Source organism: Sus scrofa, chromosome 6 (assembly GCF_054392235.1).
Source record: "Sus scrofa isolate SSC_HxYL_T2T_F1_AM1 chromosome 6, Sscrofa_HxYL_maternal_Yorkshire_Landrace_v2.0, whole genome shotgun sequence".
In the NCBI taxonomy this organism is placed as follows: domain Eukaryota; kingdom Metazoa; phylum Chordata; class Mammalia; order Artiodactyla; family Suidae; genus Sus; species Sus scrofa.
The window spans coordinates 108034595-108061005 of NC_139388.1; the positions used below are offsets into that span (position 1 = coordinate 108034595).

A 26411-nucleotide genomic window follows, 5' to 3' on the forward strand; every position below is an offset into this window, starting at 1 on the left:
TTTTATAGAATCAATAATTGTTTAGATTTACCTACATATTTAACATGTTATTTGCTTTTAATTTCTCATCCTTGACCTTCTATCTAAAATTACTTTCCTTTTGTCAGGTAAATATTTTAGAATTCCTTTTTTGTAAGGGTATTCTAAGGGCAAGTACCCTTTTCATTTATGTTTATTTGAAAATTTCTTTTTTGTCTCAGTTTCTAATAATATTTTTTCTGGGTAAAACATTATATAATTGTTTCTTTCATGTTTTGGAAAGATTAATTCCACTATCTTCTGGCTCATTCTTACCACTTACATGTCATCTCTTAGTCTGTTTGCTCATTTGATGGTAATTTGTCTTTTTTCTTGGACAAGTTTTAATATTTTCACTATCTCTTTGGTATTCTACATTTAAAATATTATCAATCAAGGTATAGAGTTATGATTTGCTTTGTTTTTTTTTTTTAAAAAACACATCTGCCTAGGATTTTGTGGAGAGGAGGATTTCCAATCTTTGGGTTAGATTTTTCGGGCAGATCTTTCTGGAAAGTAGTAAGCCATTATCTCCTAAAATACTATTGGTGCCCTATTCTTTGTCCCCTATGTCTCCTGAAACTCTGATTAAACATATGTTTGACATGCTTATTCTATCTTTCATGGCTGTATAATTTCTACATAATTTCTTCTGACTTTCTCTCAGTTTACAAATTCTCTCTTCCTTTGTATCTAATTTCCTATTAAACACATCCATTATTTTTTTTTCTTATTGTATTTTCTGTTTCTTATAGGTCACATTTTACATATTTTATAGTTTGCTATCTCCTGCACATATTTTTAATTTCTATTTTATATTTAAAACATAGTAAGCATAGCTATTTTTATAATCAGTCTCGGAAAATTCTACCATCTACTGTCTTTGCAGGTCTGTGATTGCTATCATTGCTTTTGTGGTATGGCTAACGGTATCCTGTTTTCTGTACTTGGTTATCTCTGTATGCTTCTTGTTGTCCTTAAAATATCATTCATGAATAATTTGAGGTCTTGGATGAAAATGCCTTTCTCTAGAGAGGATTGTATTTGCCTCTGCAAAGTGCCAGAGGATACCACCTGTTCAGTTCTTTCTTAAGTACAAGTTTTTAGTATTTTTGAACAATCAAGTGATGTTAATTTACATTGAACATCTATATGAAGGCAAGTTTATTCCTGATTCAACTTTACCCCAAAAGAATAAATCCCCCTGGGATTCCAGCTTAATGTTTAAAGGGTTCCCTTTTATTATCCCCTTTTAGGTTGCCTCTGGACTTCGATTTCTAAGTCCCATTCCTTGCAAAACCAAAGTCAAAATTTCCTCTATTGGCAAATATCCTCAAGGCAAAAGCCACTTCTGGGTTCCATTCATCTGTCTTTGCTCTCTATTTCCCTTCATTCTGGCTCAGTCATTCTGTAACATCTTGACACTGATTTGATGCTTTTTAGAAGATGTTTAGATATTTTTATGTAGTGTTTTAAATTCTTTTAAGCTGGAAAATTAGTCTAAATAAGCTAGCTCACCATTACCAGAAGTAGAAGTCCCATGCCACAACCTTTCTTCTAAGCATAGGGTAACCAATCTTTCCATGTTGCCTGGGACTCTCAAAGTTTTAGCACTAAATGTCCTACGTCCTTGGAAATCCTGTAGTCCTGGGAAAACTGGAATTTATGGTCATACTAATAGGGCCCAAAGAAACCGTAGTACTTTTATTTATTTATTTATTTATTTTAGGGCTGCACCTGCGGCATATGGATGTTCCCCCACTAGGGGTCAAATTGGAGCTGCAGCTGCCAGCCTATACCACAGCCATAGCAATGCTGGATCCAAGCTGCATCTGTGACCTGCACTGCAGCTTGTGGCAACGCCAGATCTTTAACCTTCTGAGGGAGGCCAGCGGTCAAACCTGCACCCTTATGAATACTGGTGGGGTTCTTAACCTGCTGAACCACAGCAGGAACTCCGTTCTCCTGGTGCTTTTAGATCCAAGTTATATATGACATGGTTTTCCTTAACCAAGAAACATTTCCCTTCTGAAAGGGTGGAAGAGAGAGAGAGAAAGAGAGAGAGTATAAAATCAAAAAAGGTGTTTATATTATTTAGTCACTATAACTCATGTCCATTATATTCTGCTTACACCCTAAATAACTGCAAGACTCACCTTTTGGATGAACTTATGACTTCATGATAAAATCAGATGTAGATGTTCACTTGAAGCCCTAAGGATCTAAGGTTCACTTGTGGTCCTAAGATGTTCACTTGCTGCAGGTTAAGAATCTGGTATTGTCACCAAAGTGGCTCAGGTTGCTGCTGTGGTCTGGTTTGTTCCCTGGCCTGGGAATTTTGACATACCACGGGCATGGCCAAGAAAAACTCAGATGTAGACTGGATCATGAATATAGATTTGTCTTGGTTAAATCGTGCAGTAGGTAAGCCTTATTAACTCAGCTTGTTCCATTTATTAAGCATGTTCAATGTTCAAAGGATTAAATAGTCCATGGATTTTTTTTCACATTAACATATTCTATTGTTTCTATTTTGCAAATGTTTTCCCAGTTATTATTTTACTACATATATTTACCCTCGCAACAACCTAATTCTTACTGAGGGATGTAGAAAATATTAGGTCACTCAGTAAAGAGCAGAAATATTATAAGAATTTGAATATTTTGATTCCAAGCTTAGAATTCATTTAATTTTCATCTATACGTGCATTAGTTTTCTATTGCTGTATGACAAACTTCCACAAACTTTCTGTAATTGTTATAGTACAGTTTCCTTGAGTCAGGAGTCTGGGCACAGCTTAGCTGGGTCTTCTGCTCAGTGTTTCACAAGGCTGCAACCTAGATGTCAGCTGGGCTGTGTTCTCATCTAAAGCTTGAGATCCTCTTCCAAGTGCATTCTGGTTGTTGGCAGAGTTCAGTTCCTTGCAGCTATATATCTGCAGCTCTCAGCTCCTAGAGGCTGTCCTTATCCAAGTGTGAGTGTCTAAGCAGTTTGGAAAACAGCACTTGGTTCTTCAAGGCCATCAAGACAGTGTTTCTCTTGAGGAAGGCCCCAAACACCATGTTAAGAGTTTCTACCTGAATAAGTCAGTCCTTTGGAAAAACTCTTCCTCCTGTGTGTTTCTGCTTTGTTCTTATACTACTATCACAGAATGCTTTCCGGACACCAGCTGGATGTCCCGCAATTTAACTCAATTCTGACACTGTCTATCTGAAGGTGGAATCAGATTCAAGAGGTTAAGGGCTCAGCCCCTCAGGACAACCCTTGCCCCCACTTCAGATGCCAGTTGAGAGTCCAGGATGTCGTCGGTGCTTCTGACCCACTGGCTATAAATCAGTTTCCCACAACCCCTTCCTTAAGTTCAATTAATATGCTAGAGTGACTCACAGAACTCAGAAACAATTTACTCACTAGATTATCAGTTTATCATAAAAGGTATAAATCAGCAACAGCCAGGTGGAAGAGATGGATAGGCCCAGTATGGGGAAGGGGCATGGGGCTTCCATCCTCTCTCCAGAGCACCACTCTCCCAGCACCTCCAGGTGTTCACCAACCTGGAAGCTCTCCAAACCCTGTTCTTTTGAGGTTTTATGAATGCTTCATTACATAGACATGATTGATGAAATCATCACCGTTAGTGACTGATCTCAATATCCCGTCCATCTTCCCTCCCCAGAGGTCCAGAAGTCTGGGATAAGGCTTAAAGTCCCCACTCTCTACTAACATGATTGGGTCCCCTGGCCACCAGTCCTCATCCTTAGGGACTTTCCAAAAGTCACCTCATTAACACAGCAAAAGACACTTTATCACTCATCACTTAGGGAATGCCAAAGGCTTTAGGAGCTCTGTGCCAGGAATAGGAACAAATACATATTTCTTATTATAAATCACCATATCATATTCAGGTACACCCAGGATAATCTCTCCCCTTTTGATTAGCTCAAAAATCAACTGATTAGGGATCTTAATTACATATTCAATATCCCTCCTTTGCCATATGATTTAACTATAGGACTGATAATGCAATACCCCTACCCTGTTCTGTTGGCTAGAAGCAAGTCTCAGGTTTCACCCATAGTTAGAGTGAGATTACAAAACAGTGTGACTCATTGAGGGTCAGCCTAGAGCATGTCCAACACAGGAGGTAAATAAATAAGATGTTGAACCACTAAAAAAACAAACCTGAAATGTTCACTCTCCATGATGGTATCCATGCTGCAGATTAGCAACCTGAAGGAAAACATGGTGTATCAGTTCCAAGTGGCAGCCATGAACATCGCTGGGTTGGGAGAGCCCTCGGCAGTGAGCGCAAGCTTCAAATGTGAAGAGTGGACCATTGCTGTTCCAGGTAAACCCTGATGACCGTGTCTCAGCACTGAGGCTCAGAGTTCCTTGCAGTAGAACCTACAACTTGGAACTAAATTTGAGTGATACGTGGACAACTTTTAAGGGAAGCGAATTCTCTTGGCCCCTTGTGTTTGCATAAAATATTTTTACAATACTGTTAAATAATAGGTGTCAATATAAAACTGAATGTGAGTTTCTTATAGTCCAAATAAATCCTAGCATCCTCATAGCTCAGCCTCTGCGTGGAATAGGAAGGATGGAAGCCACTGGATCATTAAAAGGAATTCCAATCTTCGCTTGTGCTTTTGTAAGGCCATTAAATGGCACCCAATTCACACACCCCCAGCAAAACTTCTCAAAAAACCTCTTCCTGCACTCCTGGGTTGTCATGCATTCTTGCTGCTCTGGGGTCTCTCTGTCATCAACCTCTCCCAGCTCCCTCCCCAGACCCCATGGCCTCCCTTTCTTGTTGCCTCCTCCCTGCTTTCAGCTCTTCATCATACAGAGGACCTAAGGTGCCTGCCTAGGGCTTAAGTCCTGACCTCTTTCCTCTCATATCTTTCCACTTACCTCTCTAGTCCTTCCTATGCATACGTTTTCCCAACTCTGCACCACAATAAAGATCCTGAGACTGGACTGGAGACACTGTCCTTTGGAGGTTTTCATCATGGTTGGCTGAGCAAGGAAGAAAGTAGGGAGAAGCTAGAAATATTTACCTATACTTTTAACTTTAATACGGCTGCAGCACTGAACAAATGTAAGCATTGCATACAAACAAATTTACTAGGCCATTAAGAGTCAGACTGGAAACATTAATGTATTTGGTGGATGGTTTTATTCTGCTTCCAATAGCACTAACTTCAAAGACCCAAATATTTGGTACCACAGGATGACTAAATTCTCCCACTTGGGTTTGATACTCAGTTTGTATATAATAACTGCTATGTCACCAGCATCAACCACATTAGAACACAAGGCCACACTGGGCTTACTGGGTGAACCCAACCCTGGTCCCAGTGCTACCCACTCCCTCTGTTTGAAGCCTTAGCGCCCTTGGAGAACCATGGTTTTGCCTTTACTTAGTGAGAATCCATCTGCACCACGTCTCTATCAAGTGTAAATAAAAAGGTCACAAGAGAAACTCAAGAGAAGTTCAAGTGCTCACTCAGCTTCAGTAAACACAAGAGACAAACACACTGCCTTTCCTTGCACCTTCTTGAAGCCGATGATATTTAAAGTCTTTCTACACTACACAAAAGCAGATCTGTTTTTAAATTCTTGCAATTCCTAAATAAAGTTAAAAATGAGTGACTAGAGACCAAGAAATTCTGAGCAGATCTGTGAAAAATGGTTTGAAAGATAAAGTTGGCAAAAGAGATTGCAGGGTGAGTGCTGCCAACTCAGGAGAAAAGAACAGGGCAGGCCTCCAGCCCCAGACTTCTCTTTTCCCATATCCACCCTTGTGTTACTGAAAAGTGTTGGGCAAGCCATGAATCAGGAAAGCTTGATGATAGACTAGAGCACTTAGAACGTTTTATCATCCCTTTGCTTTACAGATGAAGAAAAAGACTCAGGTTCTGAAACCCAGGAGCTCACACAGGTAGTAAGTGGCCGATAGGGTGGGAAACAAGCTATTCTCCTTCCTAGACAAGAGGGGCCAGGAAGCAGCACAGTGGTCCTTTTCTGAGGAGCAGGGCACCTGTTTGGGTGCCTCTCTGGCGCCTGAGGGCGATACAGGACGATGGTTGTGAAAGCCCTTTGCAAAACAGAACACACCACACCAGGGCAAAGTACTGGCATGATTATTTAAACCTATTTCCACACAAGGCATCATCAGGAGACAAGGGTGACTCATTGTGACTGTTAAGGCAAGGTAAACGGCCCAACAAATATCAAGCGATCAATTGCAAAATGCCAAAGTCTAGACCTTAGAGTCTGCATTTGTAATTGGCTCTCAGGCCACTGTGAGTCAGTCCAGGTGATTTTGACTGGTTGGTTAGAAATCACTTGTTATTTAAAAAAAAAAAAAAAAAAAAAAAAAAAAAAGGGGGAAGAAAGAAAATAAATAACCATATCACATGCTAGGTAGTTGGGACTCTCCCAGGAGTGCAAAGAGCATACACACAGGGAACACTTGGTTTCCCTCCTGAACAGGTTGATCGAGTTCCTCGTCTTCTCTGAGTTTTCTGTTAATTATCTTAGGAATGAATGAGAGAAAAGAATGTGAAGTACCTGGCAGGGTTTAGCACAGATTCAAGGCCCATGGGATTGACTATATTTGGGGGTAAGGTCTTTGTAAAGCATAATGGCAGTTGGTTTTTACCCCTATACAGGATACATGCTTTACAGAAAAGACTACCCTCCAGTGAGGAGCTATTTTGCAATATTTTTCTTTTTCTATATTCTTATGCCATCAAATAGAGTTACTTTCTTTATCCTACTGGAGATTGGGGGGAGTTTTCGGATTGTCATCCCCAAATAATCTGAAACTGAATCTGCAACTACATCAAAACATTCTGATAAAAGGTGAGGAACACAGGCCTGGCAACAGCCTGGAGTCAAGGCTTCATCCAGCCGCTGGAGGGCACCTTGAACTGGCCTTAACCACTTGCTGCCCATTTAGGGGCTTAACTGGCTGATGTAGAGCTGCTGAGGAAACTTGATATGAAATGACCACAAAATACCTATTTCTGTTGGAATGGTAGATTTTACAAAAGAAGAACACCAGCCTCAGATTCAGCTGTAAGTGCTGAATCTGTATGTGTAAACCTGTGGTGCTAGGTTTACACATATTGGAGTTTTCTTGTTTCCATTATGATTGTCACACACTGGGCTCTCTCTCCCTCTCAGGACCACCACACAGCCTCAAGTATAGTGAAGTCAGGAATACGTCCCTGGTTCTGCAGTGGAAGCCTCCCATCCACTCAGGACGGACCCCCGTCACTGGCTACTTTGTGGACATGAAGGAAGCCAATGCCAAAGAGGACCACTGGCGAGGACTTAATGAGGCGGCTCTTAAAAACACGTACCTGAAGGTAAAAGGATGCTCATGGTTTGAGAAACCATTTTTTTTTTTCTTCTCTTTGTAGCCACACTTGTGTCATATGGAAGTTCCTGGACTAGGGGACAGTTTGGCACTGCAGCTGCCCCACAGCAATGCTGGATCCAAGCCACATCTGAGACCTACGCCACAGCTCATGGCAACACTGGACCCTTAACCCACTGAACAGGGCCAGGGATTGAACCTGTATCCTCACAGACACCATGTTGGGTTCCCAACCTGCTGAGTCACAATGGGAACTCCAAGAAACCTTTTTTTTTTTTTTTTTTTTTTTAAGACAAAGAAAAAGAGAAAAAAGAAGGTTCTTCTAAAAACATTAACTTTTGAAGTTAGCGAGATCAGAGTTCCCGTCACAGCTCAGTGGTAACAAACCCAACTAGTATCCATGAGGATGCAGGTTTGATCCCTGGCCTCACTCAGTATGATGAGTCCAGTGTTGCTGTGAGCTGTGGTGTAGGTCACAGACACAGCTCCAATCTGGCATTGCTGTGGCTGTGGTATATACAGGCAGCTACAGCCCCTAGCCTGGGAACCTCCATATGCCATGGGTGCGGCCTTTAAAAGACAAAAAAGTAAAATGAAGTTAGTGAGATCAAACAGAACCTTTCTTCTTTGGTCTATATCTTATGTTGGGTGCCTGGTAGGATCCCATTTCGCAGTGGTTGGAGTTTGGGGAAGCTTCTGATGCTTAAAGCAATTTGGTTGTGATCTAACTCGATTCCCTCAGCCAGGCTTTGGAAAACATCCCCAAGCTCGCTCTCTTTCCCTCCTTGCCTGTCATTGTTGTTACTCACGGTCTTAAGACGGTGACTTTCTCATTCCTACCTCTAATTTTTTTGAGGTGGTTTTTGATTTGAGGGTGCTATTTTTATAGCATTCACGCCCATACGCCTTTAACTGCTGATCCTTTTGAGTCATGCCCTGCCTGACCTCACCTGTGCCCTCACACCTGTGCTCACGTGAGCTCTCAGAGGCTGGAGGAAGGAGTTCACTCAACTTTCGACCTTATCCTCACCCTTATCTGTCATTACCTTCCAAGTGTTCTAACTGAACCAGTTTCTAACTCAGTCTACTGAAGACTGGTCAGCCATAGTCAATGACTCACTAGTCACTAGTACCAAAGGGAAATCTCAAAGGAATGTTTTCCCTGTTGTTGGCAGTGCCATCTGGAGACCCTGAATCCACAATAGGGCCTCAGAAGCTGTGGGGAAGAGGACTCCGGTTCTTACTACTTAGAATGAAGTCCAACTGTGTGGCCAAGCTCCCACAGACAACTGCACAGTGCATTCAGTGTGCTGCCTTATCTGTTGGCAGAATGGGCCACCGGCCAGAGGGTGGGCCTTGGAGGGTTTTCAGAGTGTACCTGGTTTAAGAGATTTTTCGTGTCAAGCTGCCTCTGCCGTCCATACCGTCTGTCAGCCACTGTCTGGGATGAAGGCATTTATAGTTCCTATAAAAAAATGTAAATATATCCTCATGGAGAGATGACCCTTAAACCATTACATCCAACACGCCGTTAACTCAGCCTAGCACACGCCAATGAACTCTCTCTCCTTTACAAAACCGTGAGGAAATAAGGAAGGTCACGTTTCAAGAGGAAGAGAAAAGGTTGAGGAAGGTCTGGAGCCTAGGATGCTGTTTGGCTTCCAGCTAAGTCAGGAGGCCTCTAGATAAAAAGACGCCCCCCAAAGGCCAGTGTGAAATAAAGGCTGGACACTTCCTAGGTGGGGGTGGTGTGTTTATGGGCAGAGTGACTTCCAAACCCACAACCTGCCATGGCACACAAGAGCCCGACTCACATGAAGCCAAACAAGGGTGAGAAGCCAGGCAAAGGGGACCAGGAGGCCAGAAAAGACAGGCAGGAAGAGAGAATAACACCCTTTAATACATCAGAGAATGGTTAATGTCACTCATTCATTGGGAAAAAAAAAAAAAAAAAGAAAAAGAAAGGGACATTTAGGGGAGAGAGAGACACGCTGAGGCTGAGCGCCCCTCACAAACCAGAAGGTAAACTTTCTGTAAGAAAATGACTTTAGCATTTAAACTCAGTTCTGTTTTTGTTTTGTTTTATTTTGTCTTTTGTCTTTTTAGGGCCACACCCCAGGCATAAGGAGGTTCCCAGGCTAGGTGTCGAATCAGAGCCGTAGTGGCCGCCTATACCACAGCCACACCTGTGACCTTACACCACAGCTCACGGCAATGCCAGATCCTTAACCCACTGAGCGAGGCCAGGGATCGAATCTGTGTCCTCATGGATGCTAGTCAGATTTGTTAACCCCTGAGCCACGACAGGAAGTCCTAACCACAGTTTTTTAAAGTGAAAATAGAATTACTGATTTTTCTGGTTATAAAATGGACATGTGCTTATGATGACAAATCTAAACAGTAAAGGCACAAAGAAGAAAAGTAAAGATGTCCTGTGATGCCCACACCCATTTTGATGCGGAGTCACTTTTCCAGATGTTTTGTACTCAGAAAAATTTCAAGCCTGAAATGGAGAAAAAAGTGTACATGTTAAGAAGTTCAGTCTGGGAGTTCCCGTCGTGGCGCAGTGGTTAACGAATCCAACTAGGAACCATGAGGTTGCGGGTTCGATCCCTGGCCTTGCTCAGTGGGTTAAGGATCTGGTGTTGCTGTGAGCTGTGGTGTAGGTCACAGACACGGCTCGGATCCTGAGTTGCTGTGGCTGTGGTGTAGGCTGGCAGCTATAGCTCCGATTAGACCCCTAGCCTGGGAACCTCCATATGCCATGGGAGCAGCCCAAGAAAAAAGGCAAAAAGACAAAAAAAAAAAAAGGGGGGGGGGAGTTCAGTATGGCGAACTTAATTGAGAATAGGAGATGGAGCTCCAGGAACAGCAGGCTTTATGCACCAGAACGTAATGGTCTAACTAGTTTCTGCCCCATTCATGTTGGCACCAAGTGCCTAGGGGTTCCTAGAGAGAATGAAAAATGCATTACTTTCCACCAAAAGGTTTAACCAACAGAGCTCATGCTTCCTTTTTGATTGGTAAATACAATCAGCTGAGACAGTGTGGTGCGAAGGTGGGGAATAATTGGAAGTGGTGGATGAAGAAGGCACTTGGGTGGAGAAGGCAAGGGAATGCGATTCTTTCGAAAATTATAAGGAAGGAAAACAAATCTAAGTAAAGGAAAACAGATGTATGCATAGATTGTGCATCTCCAGTGCCTTACATCAGCAGTCATTGCCCCTGAGGGGATAGTGGAGGGTGTGCCTGTCACCCTAGCAACCAGACACCAGGACATGGATCCACTTCCTGCGCCGTGTTGCAGAACTCTGACTCACAGCCACGTATTACCTAAGTGGCAGGTGCAGATGTGGCAGGCACCCGGGAGCTGGTCTATTTTTGTCACCACAAGGAAATGTTTTCTTTTCCTTTCAGTAAGTCCACAGTTGCCTGGCATTATTTCTAAACATAGACTTTAAATACATCTCACTCTATGTATTTAGCCTGTGCCTAAATTCAAGCTCGTTTACAGATTAAAATCCATTTCAAAACTCCATTAGCTCCAACGAAAGTTGTCGCTATATAAGTGGTGACATTCTATTATCATAAACACAATATAATTAAATAATTAGATTGAAAACCCAACAGTTTAGTACATAGCTCTTTTAAATGCATAGTCAAAAACACTTCGCTTAGTTGATTAAATGTACTCTAGCTAATTTGATTTAAATCACATTGTGGATGTTCATCTCCATCACAACATTATGGGAAAAAATTTACTCCTTAAAATACAATATAGCTTTAAAAGTCACATTTTTTTAAAAAAAAGATAATTTTTATAAAATATTGACTATATATATATTTTTTGCTTTTTAGGGCCACACCCATGGCATATGGAGATTCCCAGTCTAGGGGTTGAATTGGAACTACAGCTGCCAGCCTACACCACAGCCACGGCAACACCGGATCCATAACCCACTGAGCAAGGCCAGGAATTGAACCTGCAACCTCATGGTTCCTAGTTAGGCTCGTTAATCACTGACCCATGACGGGAACTCTGTGTTTTACTTTTCTTATGCTACCTTGAGCTCGGTGGCACACATGTAATATAGGTCCTCAGCAAACATCTTGATGATGGAAAATGTGAAGATTTTTTGTGTGTTTTTTCTTTTTGCTTTTTAGGACCGCACTCGCAGCATATGGAGGTTCCCAGGCTAGGGGTCAAATCAAAGCTACAGCCGCCAGCCTACACCACAGCCACAGCCACAACAATGCCAGATCCGAGCCACGTCTGCAACCTACACCATAGCTCACAGCAACTCTGGGTCCTTAATCCACTGATCGAGGTCAGGGGTTGAAACTGCATCCTCATGGACACTAGTCAGATTGATTTTAGATGAGCCACAATGGAAACTCCAAGAAAATGTGGGATTTGGAATTTGAATACATTTTGACTATTCAAAAATTAGTAAAAATCACAATCATGTTAACTACTTGTATATTTAGTAGTGAGAAATAACTATATTAAATTTATAGGGACAACTTTTGTTTTTGTTCTAGTGTTTTAACATTCTTTTAAATAGATGGAAGGTGATCTGTGATCTGTGCTTGTAATTCCTTTCTGTTGCCAGAAATTTTATCTGAAATTATTCATAGACTATTTCAAAAGAGCCAGGAAGAGGCAGCCTATATGATCTATGACACTTTTTTTTTTTTTTTTTTTTTTTGCCTTTTCCAGGACCGCTCCTGTGGCATATGGAGGTTCCCAGGCTAGGGGTCCACTTGGAGCCGCAGCTGCCGGCCCACACCAGAGACACAGCAACTCAGGATCCGAGCTGCGTCTGCAACCTACACCACAGCTCACGGCAACGCTGGATCCTTAACCCACTGAGCAAGGCCAGGGATCGAACCCTTAACCATATTGTTCCTAGTTGGATTCGTTAACCACTGAGCCATGACGGGAACTCCTGCTCTGTGACACTTTGTATTTTGTCTTTTGACCAAAGAGTAAGGTGGCTAACTCCTTTAAAGCATGCATATATCAGTCCCCTGTTTCTCATGCTGGTGGTTGTTAAACTGTCTAAAATAGAAAACATCTGAATTGCAAGGAATCTTGGAAACATCTACTTACAGATGATATAGAGAGAAGAAGGTCTTAGCTAAAGCCATGGACTTAGTCTTTGACAGAATCAGGTTTAGAACCCAAGTCCTGTGCCATTTGTGCTGTATAACTATATCATCACCACAGAGGAAGGGCACTTCTCTTCCAATGATACAAAAGCTCCCATCACTTCTATACCTGCTTCTTCCAGGTGCAAGGCCTCAAGGAGGGTGTCAGCTACGTGTTCCGCGTCCGAGCCATAAACCAGGCAGGTGTTGGAAAGCCGTCTGACCTGGCTGGGCCTGTTGTGGCAGAAACTCGTCCAGGTGGGCTTTTACTTTTTCATTAGAGTTAATCTCATCTGTGTAAGATACCAAAGGAACATTCAACTTTACTTCTATGCTTTTTCTCATTTTCAAAATCATCACTGTATGCTGACTGGCAATATGATCATAGGACATGAAAATCAGTTACCCCATCACAGGACCGACCTCGGGGCAGGGGTGAGCCAGGTTTGAAGTTTTCCAGGGCTGCTCTGGTTCATACTTAAAAACAGGGATGTTCTTGACCAAATTATGCTTCATGGACCAACTGTTTCAAGCGTACATTCCTGAGACATTATTCCTGTTATACCATGGCCATTAACTTCCACAAGAACATTTTCCCATCACAGAGGAAGCTGGAACAGCCCAGTTAGCAAGCATGACCCTAAAACAAAAGTAGGATTCATGTAATTTACACCAGGGGTCTGTACACTTTTCCTGTCATGGGCCAGATAATAAATATTTTCAACTCCACAGTTTCATGATTCCTATCACAATCCTCAACTCAGCTGTAGCACAAAACGACCACAGACAGTACGCAAACTAGTGAGCATGGCTGTGTTTCAATAAAACTCCACTGTGCATGACATGTGCATTATGTAATATCATATATTACATGCATTATGAAATTTGAATTATAAAATTCAAAATAATTTTCATGTCTTGAAATATTAATCTTCTTTTGGTTTTAAAAACTTCTAAAAATGTGAAAACCAGGAGATCCTGTTGTGGCTCAGTGGGTTAAGAACCTGACACAGTATCCATAGGGATGCAGGTTCAATTCCTGGCCTCGATCAGTGGGTGAAGTAAGGATCCTGCGTTGCCACAAGCTGCAGTGTAGGTCACAGATCCAGCTTGGATCTGGCATTGCTGTGGCTGTGGTGTAGGCCAGCATCAATAACTCTGATTTGACCCCTAGCCCGGGGAACTTCCATATGCCACAGGTGTGGTCCTGAAAAGAAAAAAAAAAAAAATGTAAAAACCATTCTTAAAAAAAAAAAAATTCTTAGCTTGCAGGCCATATAAAAAGAGGCAATGGGCCAGATTTAGCCCCTGAGTCATAGTTTGCTGACCCCTAGGTGAAAGTAACGGAGGTCTGAACTGAATGATCTATAGAGTTGAGGCAGCCCTTACTTCCCAATTTCGAGATGCCATGATTAAACTAGGACAGTCTTTCCCTTTGTTATGAGAACAAAGTTTACAGTGTTCACTGTGCAAATAGTTTCAGCTCATTATATAATACTTATCTTGTCATTTAATCTCTATCACTTTTCAAAGCTATATATTTCAATTCATTAAAGTTGCATGAAAGAAAGCAGTGGAAATGAGAGAGGATTTTAAAAAGGATTAGCGAGTTGTTTTAAGTTTATATTCATTCTAGTCCAAGCACTCTCACTTTAATCCAATCCTCTTTTCTGACTGGAATAAAGAGCGGACATATAATGCAATATTTGTTTTTATGATGAGAAAAGATTGTAAACATAGAAAACTCCACTCTCACTTCATGCTGCTTGACAAGAATTTCAAATGTACCCTTTGAGGAAGTACCTGCCCTTTTCATTCTGTTACTTCATAAACTGCTTTCAAGTTCTCTTGTAACTACCCTCTAGAGCTGGGTGTGGTGGCAGAAGTGACCTTCTTATACCAAAGTGTGGTGGGGCGTCTGGACAGAGTGCCATACCTTATATAAGTACTCTTTGCAGAACTTCATGACGAAACAGAAAAATGCTAAAAATGTTTATGCCAGGTACAAGGTAACGCACAAGGACACCAGGACGCATATTCCTGTAGAAACTGATTTCAGACCCTTCAGGTGCCAACACCACAGAAATATAAGGTGCCAAGTGGACATGAAGAAGGGCCCGGGTGTGAGTCTGTCCTTGAAAGAATTATTTAAATCATTGTACAAGCAAACTCTTAGTCTAGTCATTGACCAGCTAAAAGCAGCCTTTAAGCAGTGGACCCCAAATCTGAGTGACTGAAGAAAGTGTAAATTGCTTTCTTGTATTGTCATCAATAGCCTCAGAACAGCAGGTGGCCAGGCAAGACCTTAATAAAGCCACCAACTTTACCAGCAGAACCAGGTCTGCTGTGAGCTCCTGGGGGAGAGTTTTGTTTCACCGGTTTGGAATAAGGCACCCAAAGTCATTTGTGTTTTTCTACTCCCAGAATATAACTACAAACAACAGCTGCAGACAACAATACACTGAACAACACCAGATTAACCCACTTAGGAACCATTGGCTAAAGCCTAGGAAAGGATCCTGGGAGACACAAAGTCAAGTTGCTTAACCTGAAGCATCTTGATGAAGGAGCCCAAAACCCAGGATACACTGAAATTTGTTTCATGTACAATAGGCACATTCATTCCTGCACCATTTCCTGAAGACTTACTACATGTCAGGTGCTGTGTGGGCACCACAAACAATGTGACATTGTCATTGCCTATTGAGCTTATGATCTGATGGGAAAGCAGAATTTACAACACGGTGCCACGAGAGCTTAGCTAGGGGTTCACAAAATATTTCCCATAGTTGAATAGGCTGTAAACAATGTGTTGAGTTTTCAGAAATCCCTGTGCAAACTTATATATAGCCTAAGGTTGTCTGCATTTATTAGCTTTGTTAAATACCAATATATCACTTTTTTTTTCCTTTTGTCTTTTTAGGGCTGCATCTGCAGCATATGGAGGTTTCCAGGCTAGGGGTCAAATCGAAGCCACAGCATTGCAGGATCCGAGCAATGTATGCAACCTACACCACAGCTCTCCGGCAACACCAGATCCTCAACCCACTGAGTGAGGCCAGAGATCAAACCTGAGTCCTTGTGGATGCCAGTCAGATTCATTTCTGCTGAGCCACAAGGGGAACTCAATATATCACTTTTAATCAGGTGTTTATTAACCTAAAATGGTTGGGGCCAGGGCTGGGGGATGGAGTCTATTATCGGTTTCAAGGTTTGGAATGTGAAACTTGGATTTCTATTGCAGAACAGCCTCTTTTGGAACACATTATTAAAGTTTCAGGTAGAAAATAAAGCTTATCATGTAACAGCAAACCTCAGATACATCTGAGATACCTCAAGTGTAATTTGAATTTCAGTTAAAAGTGAACCTAATCCACTGGGGTTGGTAGGATCACTAGTCTCCCTTTGAAGCTGACAAATATACCAGCAGATGTAGCTCAGCTGCTGCCACAAAGTCCAGTCGTGCTGGTAACAAGAGTCATAAATGGACTAAGCATGCCATGCCTTACCGAGAAATCTGTGAGCTAAGCAAGTCTGTAAGAAGAATAAGCTGGAAAATATTTAGCGTAGATTTGTTAGTGCACAAAAAGCACTTCAATCCTTGATATTTGATATTTTTCAAATAGTATCTGTGTTGATTGTATCAAGCCTGGGCTATAGGTGGAGGCCACGAGAGCCAGATCAGACAGGAGATAAGAGAGAGACTTGCCAAGGTGTGGCAGGTGATCTAGAGAGCAACAGGCTGCAGATATCCTTACCAGAGACCCGGCAGTGGACAGGAGAATTGAGGTTATGGGCAGGAGAGCCTAGGCACAAGGCAGAGTGCCGAGCAGGGACTGAGTTACTGGGACTTGTTACTAGGAGCAAGGCAGGTTAGAAGAATGGAACTCCAGAAGGAATAATGAGTTGGGATTGAGCTGACAACCGGCAACTGATCCTAGCTTCTGAAAATCGGTGGGCTGAGAGCGCAAGTGTGTGTTCAGTGGCCTTGAAGTGGAATTCTGAAGGATTCTGAAGCAGGAAGCCAGGCTGACTATTAAAGACCAGCTCAACTGGCTAATTCAGAAAACTTCACTTGTATTCGCTCACTAACTGTTCTCTGTTACCTATTAGAAAGTAGTTTTCGACATGCTGGGGGTAGTGGCAGGCCTGGTGGGATTAAAATACCATTCCACTCACGCAAATCAATGGCCCTCTGTTTGAGGTTGAGGCAGCTGACTACCGACAACTCTTCTTAATTCCTTTTCAGACCAAAATTATCTCTTTTACTTTCTATAGCCAGATCTCCTCTGCCCTTAATTGATTTTTCATGTTCTTGAATAGATTCAAAAGTTGTTTTTAAGAAAATTTGGGTCCACTTTTCCAGCCCAACTCTAGGAAAGTGAGATGGCCTTTCATCCTGATGAGAATATCCATAGGGATTCTTTTACTTTGACAGCAGAACATCAAACTTGCTGCCTGCGCATTAAGCACCAGAACCATTTTTGATCATACGTTAGTCAACTTGAGAGAATATGGCCCTTTAGACATTTGTGAGTTCTGCCATGAATTGATAGCAGCTTTGTGCTTGGTGAAAACTCAGTCTGTGGGACCTTCTAAAAAGAAAATTTGAGGATGTTGTGCTATCCTTTTTCCTCTCCAACTCTGCACCAGGTTCATCTCCACAGGCGGTGTTGTGGGCTAGCCTAGGGCCTCTTAGAAACGCTGTTAGTGCATTGCTCTTGGCTTTTCTAGAGCATTCATAAGAAGAATCATCCATTTCAATATTATGCTATCTTTTGTAAAATCTCAGTAGAATTTTTTGCCCACAGTGTACCCAGGATCTCTTTATTTAAGGAACACCCCTATTAATTCCTCTTAGACTTTAATATGTGGAAAAAGTGGTCTTTCCAGATTAACATAATCACTTTATTACACAAAGAGGAATCTACAATCCAACATGTCCTTTATTTTCAGATACAAGATATTCCGAGCTCATTTTTTAATTGATTGTCTTTGAAATTTTCTAAGAGATGTCTTTTTGTTTTTAAACTCCTTCCTTTATTCTTTATTGTCCTGAGTAATTTCTTTTAAGTATTTCCCAAAAATGCCTTTTTCTCTATGCATAAACCTAGAACACAGAAGAGCCTACCTTTCTTCCCAGAGCAACTTGAATTCTATTTTCCATTCTAGGTATTATTGTAAAATACTTGGTCTACTAAGTCACTCTTTAAAAATGCTTTTATTTTAAAAACTATGTTAACTAATTTTATTTATTTATTTATGCTTCTTAGGGCCACACCTGCAGCATATGGAAGTTCCCGGGCAAGGGGTCAAATCAGAGCTGTAGCTGCCAGCCTACACCACAGCCACAGCAACTTGGGACCCAAGCCAGGTCTGCGACCTACACCACAGCTCACAGCAACACCAGATCCTTAACCCACTGAACAAGGCCAGGAATTGAACCCACATCCTCATGGATCCTGGTCAGTTTCGTTGACCACTAAGCCACGAAGGGAACTCCCTGTTAATTAATTTAAAGCTGAGCAGTAACAGAAGGCTTTGAATTTGAAAAGTCATTTTGAAAGAGGATGAGAGCATTAGCACTGTAATTTATGTGACAAATAGAGAACAAGCTATAAATTGTTGCCTTAAACGTTTTAAGACAATAACCTAGTTTTATATTTATAATTGATATTGTTAAAACTGCATTCTTTCCTTGTAATATTATTTTGAGTAAACATTATTTTCTTGTGAGAGTTGTTATAGAGCTCAAGAAATATGTTTACTAGTATCTGAAATATATTCAGTGAATTTGATTTTTCAAAAGCTCAAGGTTATGATCACTTTTAGAGTGATTCTTTCAGCCAGTTGAAGCATCATTGTCCATCAGGGAGAAGATCAAGTTTTGAAGTCTGAGCATAAAATTAAGTAGGAAACCCTCTGCGACTAGAATGTTTTCTTTGTTGGTATTTTTATTTCATCTTGTCTGTTTATCAAAATATTGATATTGTGCTTAAGATTTTTTTCTTTTTTGCTAAAGCTTTAATAAGGCTAGTTCCAATAAAATAAACATTGTAATTCTAAATTGACATTTCTCTTTTAAACCTGTTAATTCAGTCCAGTCTCTGACACATATAAATATGTATGGAAAAATACAGAAGACAAAAATCCCTGCCCTTATAGAATTTAACACTATTCTTGATAAAATCAACAGCCAGTGCAACTTTTGAAAAACAGAAATTAATCAGATACTCATCCTAATGAGCATTTGATTTTTAAAACAGAAGAGTCAAATATAGTTTCAATTATTTTTTATTTTTCCCTTTATTTAAATAAAGCAACCAAGAGCACCCATCATAGCCACTATATGTGAGCGTAAACTAAAGAAAAAAGAGTTCTCTTGTGGCTCGGTAGATTAGGGAGCCAACATTGTCACTGCAGGGGCTGGGATTGCTGCTATAGCTCAGGTTGGATCCCTAGCCCGGGAACATGCCACGGGCTAGCGCCCCCCTCCCCCGCCGGCCCCGCCCCACACACACCAAAAAAAAAACCAGAACAGAATAAACTAAAGAAATGTTCATGCTTCTCTTTCACCCACTATAGATACTGTCTACCATGTCCTGATTTGATAAGATCAATCAAGAAAACCTTTACAGATGAGCAGAGCTCTTTCAGATACTAGCTAATGTTACATCTAATCCCTGCTTCTTATTTTGCTTCTCCAGGCCATTACTTAATTTCACTTCACAACTTTTAATCTAATCAAAAAACTACCATGTTGTTTTCTAAAAGTATAAATTATTACATCTCTTACATTAAGCTCAGTTACAAGGTAAAGATGTAAAATTCATAGGTTTAAGTAGAAACATACATACTGCCTAGGACTTAAAAAAAAAAACCCATCTGTTGTTTCACTTCATATTTTCACAAAAGATCTCCAAGTTCTTTATAAAAATTAATTTTCCGAAATAATTCATTGAGACAGCCCTATGTTCTTCTCTCAATAACTGTGCCAATTGAGACAACAGCTAAGCAGGGTATTTCTATTCTCCAAGTTGCATGAGTTCAGGACCAAATCTGGCCATTCAGAAAACTAGACAAGTTATAGTTTTAAATACCCAGTTGTTCCATTTACCTGAGAATTTATTTCTAAAGCATCAATTCTTTAAAATTTCATTTTAAGACTCTGATGAAATTTCTTATAAAATATATTACACGGGTCAGTACATAGCTTCCATATTCCTTAGATGCAATATACTTAATCTTATTTGCCTTTTTTGTGTGTGACTCAGAGCCATAAGTATCAGCCTTATTTATTGCCCAGTGTTACAGCACAGTGACGTCTTACGGGGTGAGGAGCCAGCCATTTATCCCTCTGCTAAATAATGTCTTTGTGCTGCTTTTCAGTTTTTTGCTTCCCTTCTTGCTGTCATTTTCCTTATTCTCATCTGCCTGAGAGTAGCCTCTTACTTCCCTCTCTTTTGAGGGTTTAATCTACTGAGAGAAACCGACTAACTAGGCTTGTTAAAACCATCTCAAGCTAAGTATGGATTCCAAGTGATCGTATCCGGAATTCTCCAGAGTATCCAGGAATACTTTGTCACATCAACACTGGCTCTTAGAGGCTTGTTTTCATTACTTTTTGGTTTGGGGCAAGATTCCAGATGAGTGAAGTGTTAAGAGTACAAAGGTTATCCATGGAATTTAAAGAAAAGCTAATTATATTGTTCACATTCTTTCCATTTTCTGACTCCTTTGCAAAAAAGTCAACTCTTTCACCTTAGTAAAAAATCAAGATTCTTAACCTAAGCAGTATTTTTTTCTGCTATAAACTTAAAGACATACCTCCAACATATAAACAGCAGGCATATGGATGATTCACTTCCTTTTAAGAGATTACAAATAAAACAATGAGTGATTAATATGAACAATCTGTCATGCCTCCAAAGTAGATATTATGCAACTAGCAAGAAAGGTTTAGTCAACCTCTATCACTTCTCCACTCCTCTTTATACCAATACAGACACACAGAAAATTTTCAGTTTATATTCTGTGTTTCAGTCATGCTGTGTATTATAATACTTTCTAAACCTCAGCATTTCTAGATGTTAACCTTAAATTTTATAAGAACACTTGTTCATTATTTGTTATACAACAATTGATTGTAAGGATTAATCATGCGATACTGGGAATATCGCATGCAGGTCAGCAACTTCCAGTGGAGTAGACACAGCCCTTAAAAGCAATACATGGTGGACATTCACTTAAACAACAATTAAATCTTTAATTGATCTTTATTTCTGTTTACCTATATAGCCAAATGTGAAAATAACCATTTGTTTGTTTGTTTTCAGTAATTAAAAAAAAAAAATCTCCTAGAGCTAGTCTTCTCTAAGCTTTCCAGGAGTTAAAAAATCACTTTTTGAAGGTTTATAATTGAGGCACATACTGCCATTGATAAGGATGCAAATTACATCAACTGCTAGGCTTGGGAACCAATGCCCTCACATCACAAATCTCTCCTTGGGGAGTTCCCATTGTGGCTCAGCAGTAAATGAACCTGACTAGCATCCATGATGACACGGTTCAATCCCTGGCCTCGCTCAGTGGGTTAAGGATCTGGCTTTGCCGTGAGCTGTGGTGAAGGTCACAGATGCAACTCAGATCCCACATTTGCTGTGGCTGTGGTGTAGGCCAGTGGCTACAGCTCTGGTTGGACCCCTAGCCTGGGAACCTTCATATGCCGTGGGTGCAGCCCTAAAAAGACACACACAAAAAAACCAAATCTCTCCTCGGGCACGTATTTTGTTTTGCCCTTCACCTGAGAGGAGTTTTGCAATTGTTTTTCCCCTGACAGGTTATATTGAACAGTATGCAGTCTAGAAGAGAAACTCTTTCATCACTTAAGAAGTACCTACTAAAAGATTTTTTATACTTTTTAAAAAATAAAGCTGTACCTTTCTGAAATTAAACTTTTTTTTCCAACATATGCAAACAAACCAAGGTTGGACTGGTAATTGAGCTTCATTTGAGAAGAGCATTTTACCTTTCTAACTTGATTTAGGCATAGATGTGAATATTTTATATGCTATACAAACTCTTTTAATTGTTCTATTGAAGGTGGATGTAATTCATTATAACCCTCGAAAATAAAAGAGTTTAAGACATTAACTTAATTGTTTTCTTATAAAATACAAAAACCAATCTTCTTGAAATATCTAAATCTCTTGAAATTCATTTCCATTTAAATTTACATACCGTTTAGTAACAATCGTTTCTGGGTTTTTATTGTTCTAACCTAGAACACCATCTTACAGTTAATTTATGGTTACCTGATCAGCAGAACTTGTCTCCATTCTTAAATGATTTACAAGCTTTGAACGCATGACTATAGGCAATTCTTATTACCTCTGCTTTCTCCCCTTCAATTTCCCTTTGGTTTCTTTATCTCTTATCTATCTTTTCTTGATGACCAGTTAGATACAGTATTACTGAAGCAAAAGGCATGAATTAGGACTTGATAAGGACTTTCCTTTTCCTTGTCCTTCCTGTTGTGGTCAACCCACTCTCATAACTCTCCTTTGGGTCACGTCAACCGATTTTCCTTCAGCCCTAAACAAACAGTACTGTCCGTGGTGTTGGCACTACCTAAGAAACATGATACATTCATTTAATTCTATGTTACAACACAAAAATTGTAGCAGGATTGTCAGTCACAGTGCACAGTTGGGGCTTTTCACTTCCACAGACTCAAGGCCCTGCTCTAAGGATCAGTCTTACCTGATTGATTTCTACCAGAAACTACCAGTGCCTTGTTTCTAATCTTCTAGGAACCAAGGAGGTTGTCGTAAGTGTGGATGATGATGGAATCATTTCCTTGAACTTTGAATGCGATCAGATGGCTCCAAATTCTGAGTTCACCTGGTCCAAAGATTACGTACCCACAGAGGACTCACCACGATTAGAGGTGGAAAGCAAAGGCAACAAGTACGTACTGTTTCAATCGTAATTTTCACGAGAGGAGGATGAAGTAAGCTGTCGGCTTTCCATTTCAAAAAAGAGAAGGAAATCACAAATATTTTATATCTGGTAATATAGAAAGTAATAACCAGTATAAACCTTAAAAAACAACAATCCGGAGCTCCCTTTGTGACTCAGCAGTTAATGAACCTGATTAGGATCCATGAGGATTCAGGTTCCATCCCTGGCCTTGCTCAGTGGGTTAAGGATCCAGCATTGCCATGAGCTGTGGTATAGGTTGCAGACTTGGCTCAGATCCCGTGTGGCTGTGGCGTAGGCCAGCAGCGGTAGCTCTGATTCGACCCCTAGTCTGGGAACTTCCATATGCTGTGAGTGCGGCCCTAAAAAGAAAAAAAAAAAAAATTCTTGTAAAGTACTTTTCATATTATTCCACTTAAAGTGTTTTCTCCTATGTTATCTCATTGTCCACTGAAAACAAAGTGCAAAACCTCAGAGTTGTGAGTTAAGTTTTGTTTTGGACAAAATGAGGACTATAGCCCAGGAGACAGCCTGTCAGATGGCTTTAAGGAATTGCTCCCAAGAAGTGGCGGGGAGGTCAGTATATGTGTGATTTTGGTGAAGGGGGATACACACAATCTAGCACACATGTTGGCAGAGGCTTGACACTAGTCACAGGGAAGTTACTGCTAGTCATGAAGAGCAGATGTCTCTGTTGATGATTTTAGTGCTTTTCTAGATATGAGAAAATGCAAGAAATTGGGCTCATAAAATCTTCTCATGAAAAATATCTAGCTCTCTGAAGGCCTGTTTTGCCAGTTTTTCCGAGAGCACAGAGTTCCTTATTCCTGATCTCCACCCTGAACTCCTTTCAGGGTGTGTTGAAGGTCACGCAACCGAAGTGGCTAGTGACTTCATCCTTGTAGAGGCAGATGGCACGCAAGAATTTTTGGTTGTCATCATTTATGATGTAAGAAAAGCTTTGACTGGAGTTCCCACTGTGACAGTGGGATCAGCAGCATCTTGGGAGTGCTGGGATGCAGATTTGATCCCTGGCCCAGCACAGTGGGTAAAGGATCCTGCATTGCCACAGCTGCAGCATAGGTTGCAACTGCAGCTCGGAGCTGACCCCTGGTCCAGAAACTCCATGTGCTGCAGCGTGGCCAAGAAAGAAAAAAAAAAAGAAAAAAAAAAAAAAAAAAAGCTTTGACCAACAAAAAAGAAAGCTTTTAAGATGAATCTCATTATTTTACAGAATTTTGAAATCTTAAAGTAATGGTGAGGATGCTGGTAGGGAGGAGGTAACGAAAAACTTGCTGCTTGCTGATTCAAATTATGGTCAATTAAATAGATTCGGTGTAATCTGGCCTGCTCTTTTCACACCACCTGTGAGTGACACAGTACCGCACTAGAAAGAACTCTAGATGGGAAGCACCGGCTGGATAAGCTCTAGTCCCAGCTCCACCAGGTCCTGGCCCTGTGACTTGGGGCAGCTTTGAACTTCCATGGACCTCAGACTTCTTTTTCTGTAAAATGGAAGAGAGTAAAGGGGGACTATTTTAGTGATCTGGTACTTCCTTTCAGCTTCAAGATTCTGAGTTTTCTTTTTATTTTGCATAACTTACCAAGCTTTATATCTTTATAGTGCCAACCAAATTGGATTATGTTGGTAAAGCAAAATGTTCCTAAGTATTATTTCTACTTCAAAGGAGCCCTACATATCTCAAAAATAAAAGAAAGAAATAGTAATTTTGTTGGAGAACAGCAAGGAAATACTGAATACAATTAAAAGATGTCTAACTGTCACTGTGTTGTAAAGTCCTTGAAGTAAAAGATGATTTTGGCCAAAGAAAAGAAATTGAACTATAAATTTTTCTTTCTTGACTAACATATAAACATTTGAGTGATCTGAGACACTGACTAGTAGTACGACTCACCAAAGTTAGAAAACACAGTGAACTAGACCATTAACCCATTCATTCATTCATTCATTCATTCCACAAGTGTTTATTAAGCACATATCATGTGCCAGACAAGGCATTAGATGCTGGAGGACACAACAATAAACAAAACAGATCTCGTCTGCAAAGGCCCACAATGGAGGCATATAGTTAATGAAATAGGCAGTACCAATGCCATGGAATAACCTTCACAAAGGGAATTGCAAGGGACGATATGAGAGGGGCACCTAGAGTTACCAACAGCAGGTTCTGCCCTGTGAAGAAAGAAATTTTCAGGCTGCCCAGCAAGGATTGATTAGCTAGAAATATCATTATTTGGGAGGTGCATTGATATGCATCATAGCTGGGCACTGGGAGTTTGTACCAGCATCCCTGCGCATCACCATCACCCCGTAGGAGGACGTCAGGAGTGTCTTCCCAGAAGCAGCAAGAGCAATGGGCTTCAGGTCAGGCAGGGATGGAAAAAGGGCTCCCTGTGAAGGGAGCGGCATGTGCAAATGCCTAGAGGCAGGGCAGGGCACAGGTTCGCAGACCCCTCACAGCTTCACTTCTTATAAAAATATTCTCTTCTGAAGGACGAAAATGACCTTCAAAGACCTTGGGGTAGAAGACTTGGGCATTTACTCCTGTGATGTGACGGAAACTGATGGGATAGCGGCAAGCTACTTGATAGATGAGGAAGGTAAGTTAAAATCAGCTCATTCATAAGTACTGCTGCTTTGTTCGCTCAGTGATTCTCCAGGATCAAGAGACTTTTGTTACAATAGTTCAAGGTTTAATTGTTCTCCTTTTCTCCCTACAGAATTGAAGCGTCTACTTGCTCTCAGCCAAGAACACAAGTTCCCAAGTAAGTGTCCACAATACATTCATAGCGTTTAGCCATCCTACTGGGCAACTCTGATAGGATCAATAGAAGAGGCTCTTGAGAAGTATAATGGAACATGGATTAGTAGCAGCAGACATGCTTTCTGAAAGGCTGCTTTTATCTTTACCATTGTTATCTGTAGATGTAAAGAATACTAACAGAGGAAATATATCCCAAGCTCTGTTACATAGAGTAGTGTCGGGTTACTTAGATGTAAAAGCTGAGTAATTATGTTCTTCACTTTTGCCTATGTATTTTGGAATCATATATATATGTGTGTGTGTGTATATATATGTCTGTGTATATATATAATGTGTGTATGTATATATATATATATCTTCTGGATACATTAATTTGTATGTCTTTTAGGCAAACTAATCTCTTCCTAAATAATCTGTTAGCACTAAAGACAATCTAAAGACAGTACCTACCATTTTAAACTCCTGGAAAATAAGGTAAAGATGCCCTTGATCAGAAAAAGAATCCCTCTGAGCTATCTCCAAACCCTTCAATAAAGCACTTTCTACATAAAAGATTAAATTCCACAGTTGACACTTAAGAGAAGTCCGAAATGATACTTGGAAAGTTCCACTGGCCTGATAGGATCTCTTGCCATTGATACCCACGGGCCAAAGTCATGAAGCATCCAGAAAGTTACACCTTAGAGTTTGAAAAAACAAACACAGTGATAGCATCACTCATTTTTTTTAAATCAGGATTTTTTTTTTTTTCGTTCCTTAGTCCCTAAAATATAACTTCTTCACCAATGCAGGAGTTTCAGAAACCCAGGTAACTATATCCTGACCCCAAACTATAGGTGAAACTTTATATGTTTGTATATGTGCATTTTTCTAGGGAAGTCTACCTCTTTCCGGAGCTTCTCAGCAGAGCTATTGATTAAAAAACAAACACTGATCTAAAACCAATCACCTGACTTCTCACATTCCCAAGGAATGCATGCGTGTTTGATAGTGAGGCTGGGTGTTGGTGACTATTGGCCTCAGCTGGAATGTTCTCAAAGCTAACTTTATTCAGCAGAAGACAGTGTGGTATCTATGGGGT

The 26411-nt window shown here is 40.6% G+C and overlaps 1 protein-coding gene across 3 annotated transcripts in view; it reads left to right on the forward strand.

Moving 5' to 3' along the window:
• The window catches only part of MYOM1 (myomesin 1), a 149980-nt gene that overhangs the window by 96530 nt on the left and 27039 nt on the right, over nucleotides 1–26411 (forward strand). For 2 of the 3 annotated variants that reach the window (XM_003127844.6, XM_005665300.4), the window contains 6 exons: nucleotides 4241–4367; nucleotides 7217–7401; nucleotides 12707–12821; nucleotides 22376–22532; nucleotides 25060–25166; nucleotides 25287–25331. In XM_003127844.6, coding sequence (XP_003127892.3) covers nucleotides 4241–4367; nucleotides 7217–7401; nucleotides 12707–12821; nucleotides 22376–22532; nucleotides 25060–25166; nucleotides 25287–25331 — 736 coding nt within the window. Of the gene's footprint in view, nucleotides 1–4240; nucleotides 4368–7216; nucleotides 7402–12706; nucleotides 12822–22375; nucleotides 22533–25059; nucleotides 25167–25286; nucleotides 26139–26411 lie in introns of all 3 variants that reach the window. The other variant, XR_014807679.1, reaches the window with a different exon arrangement.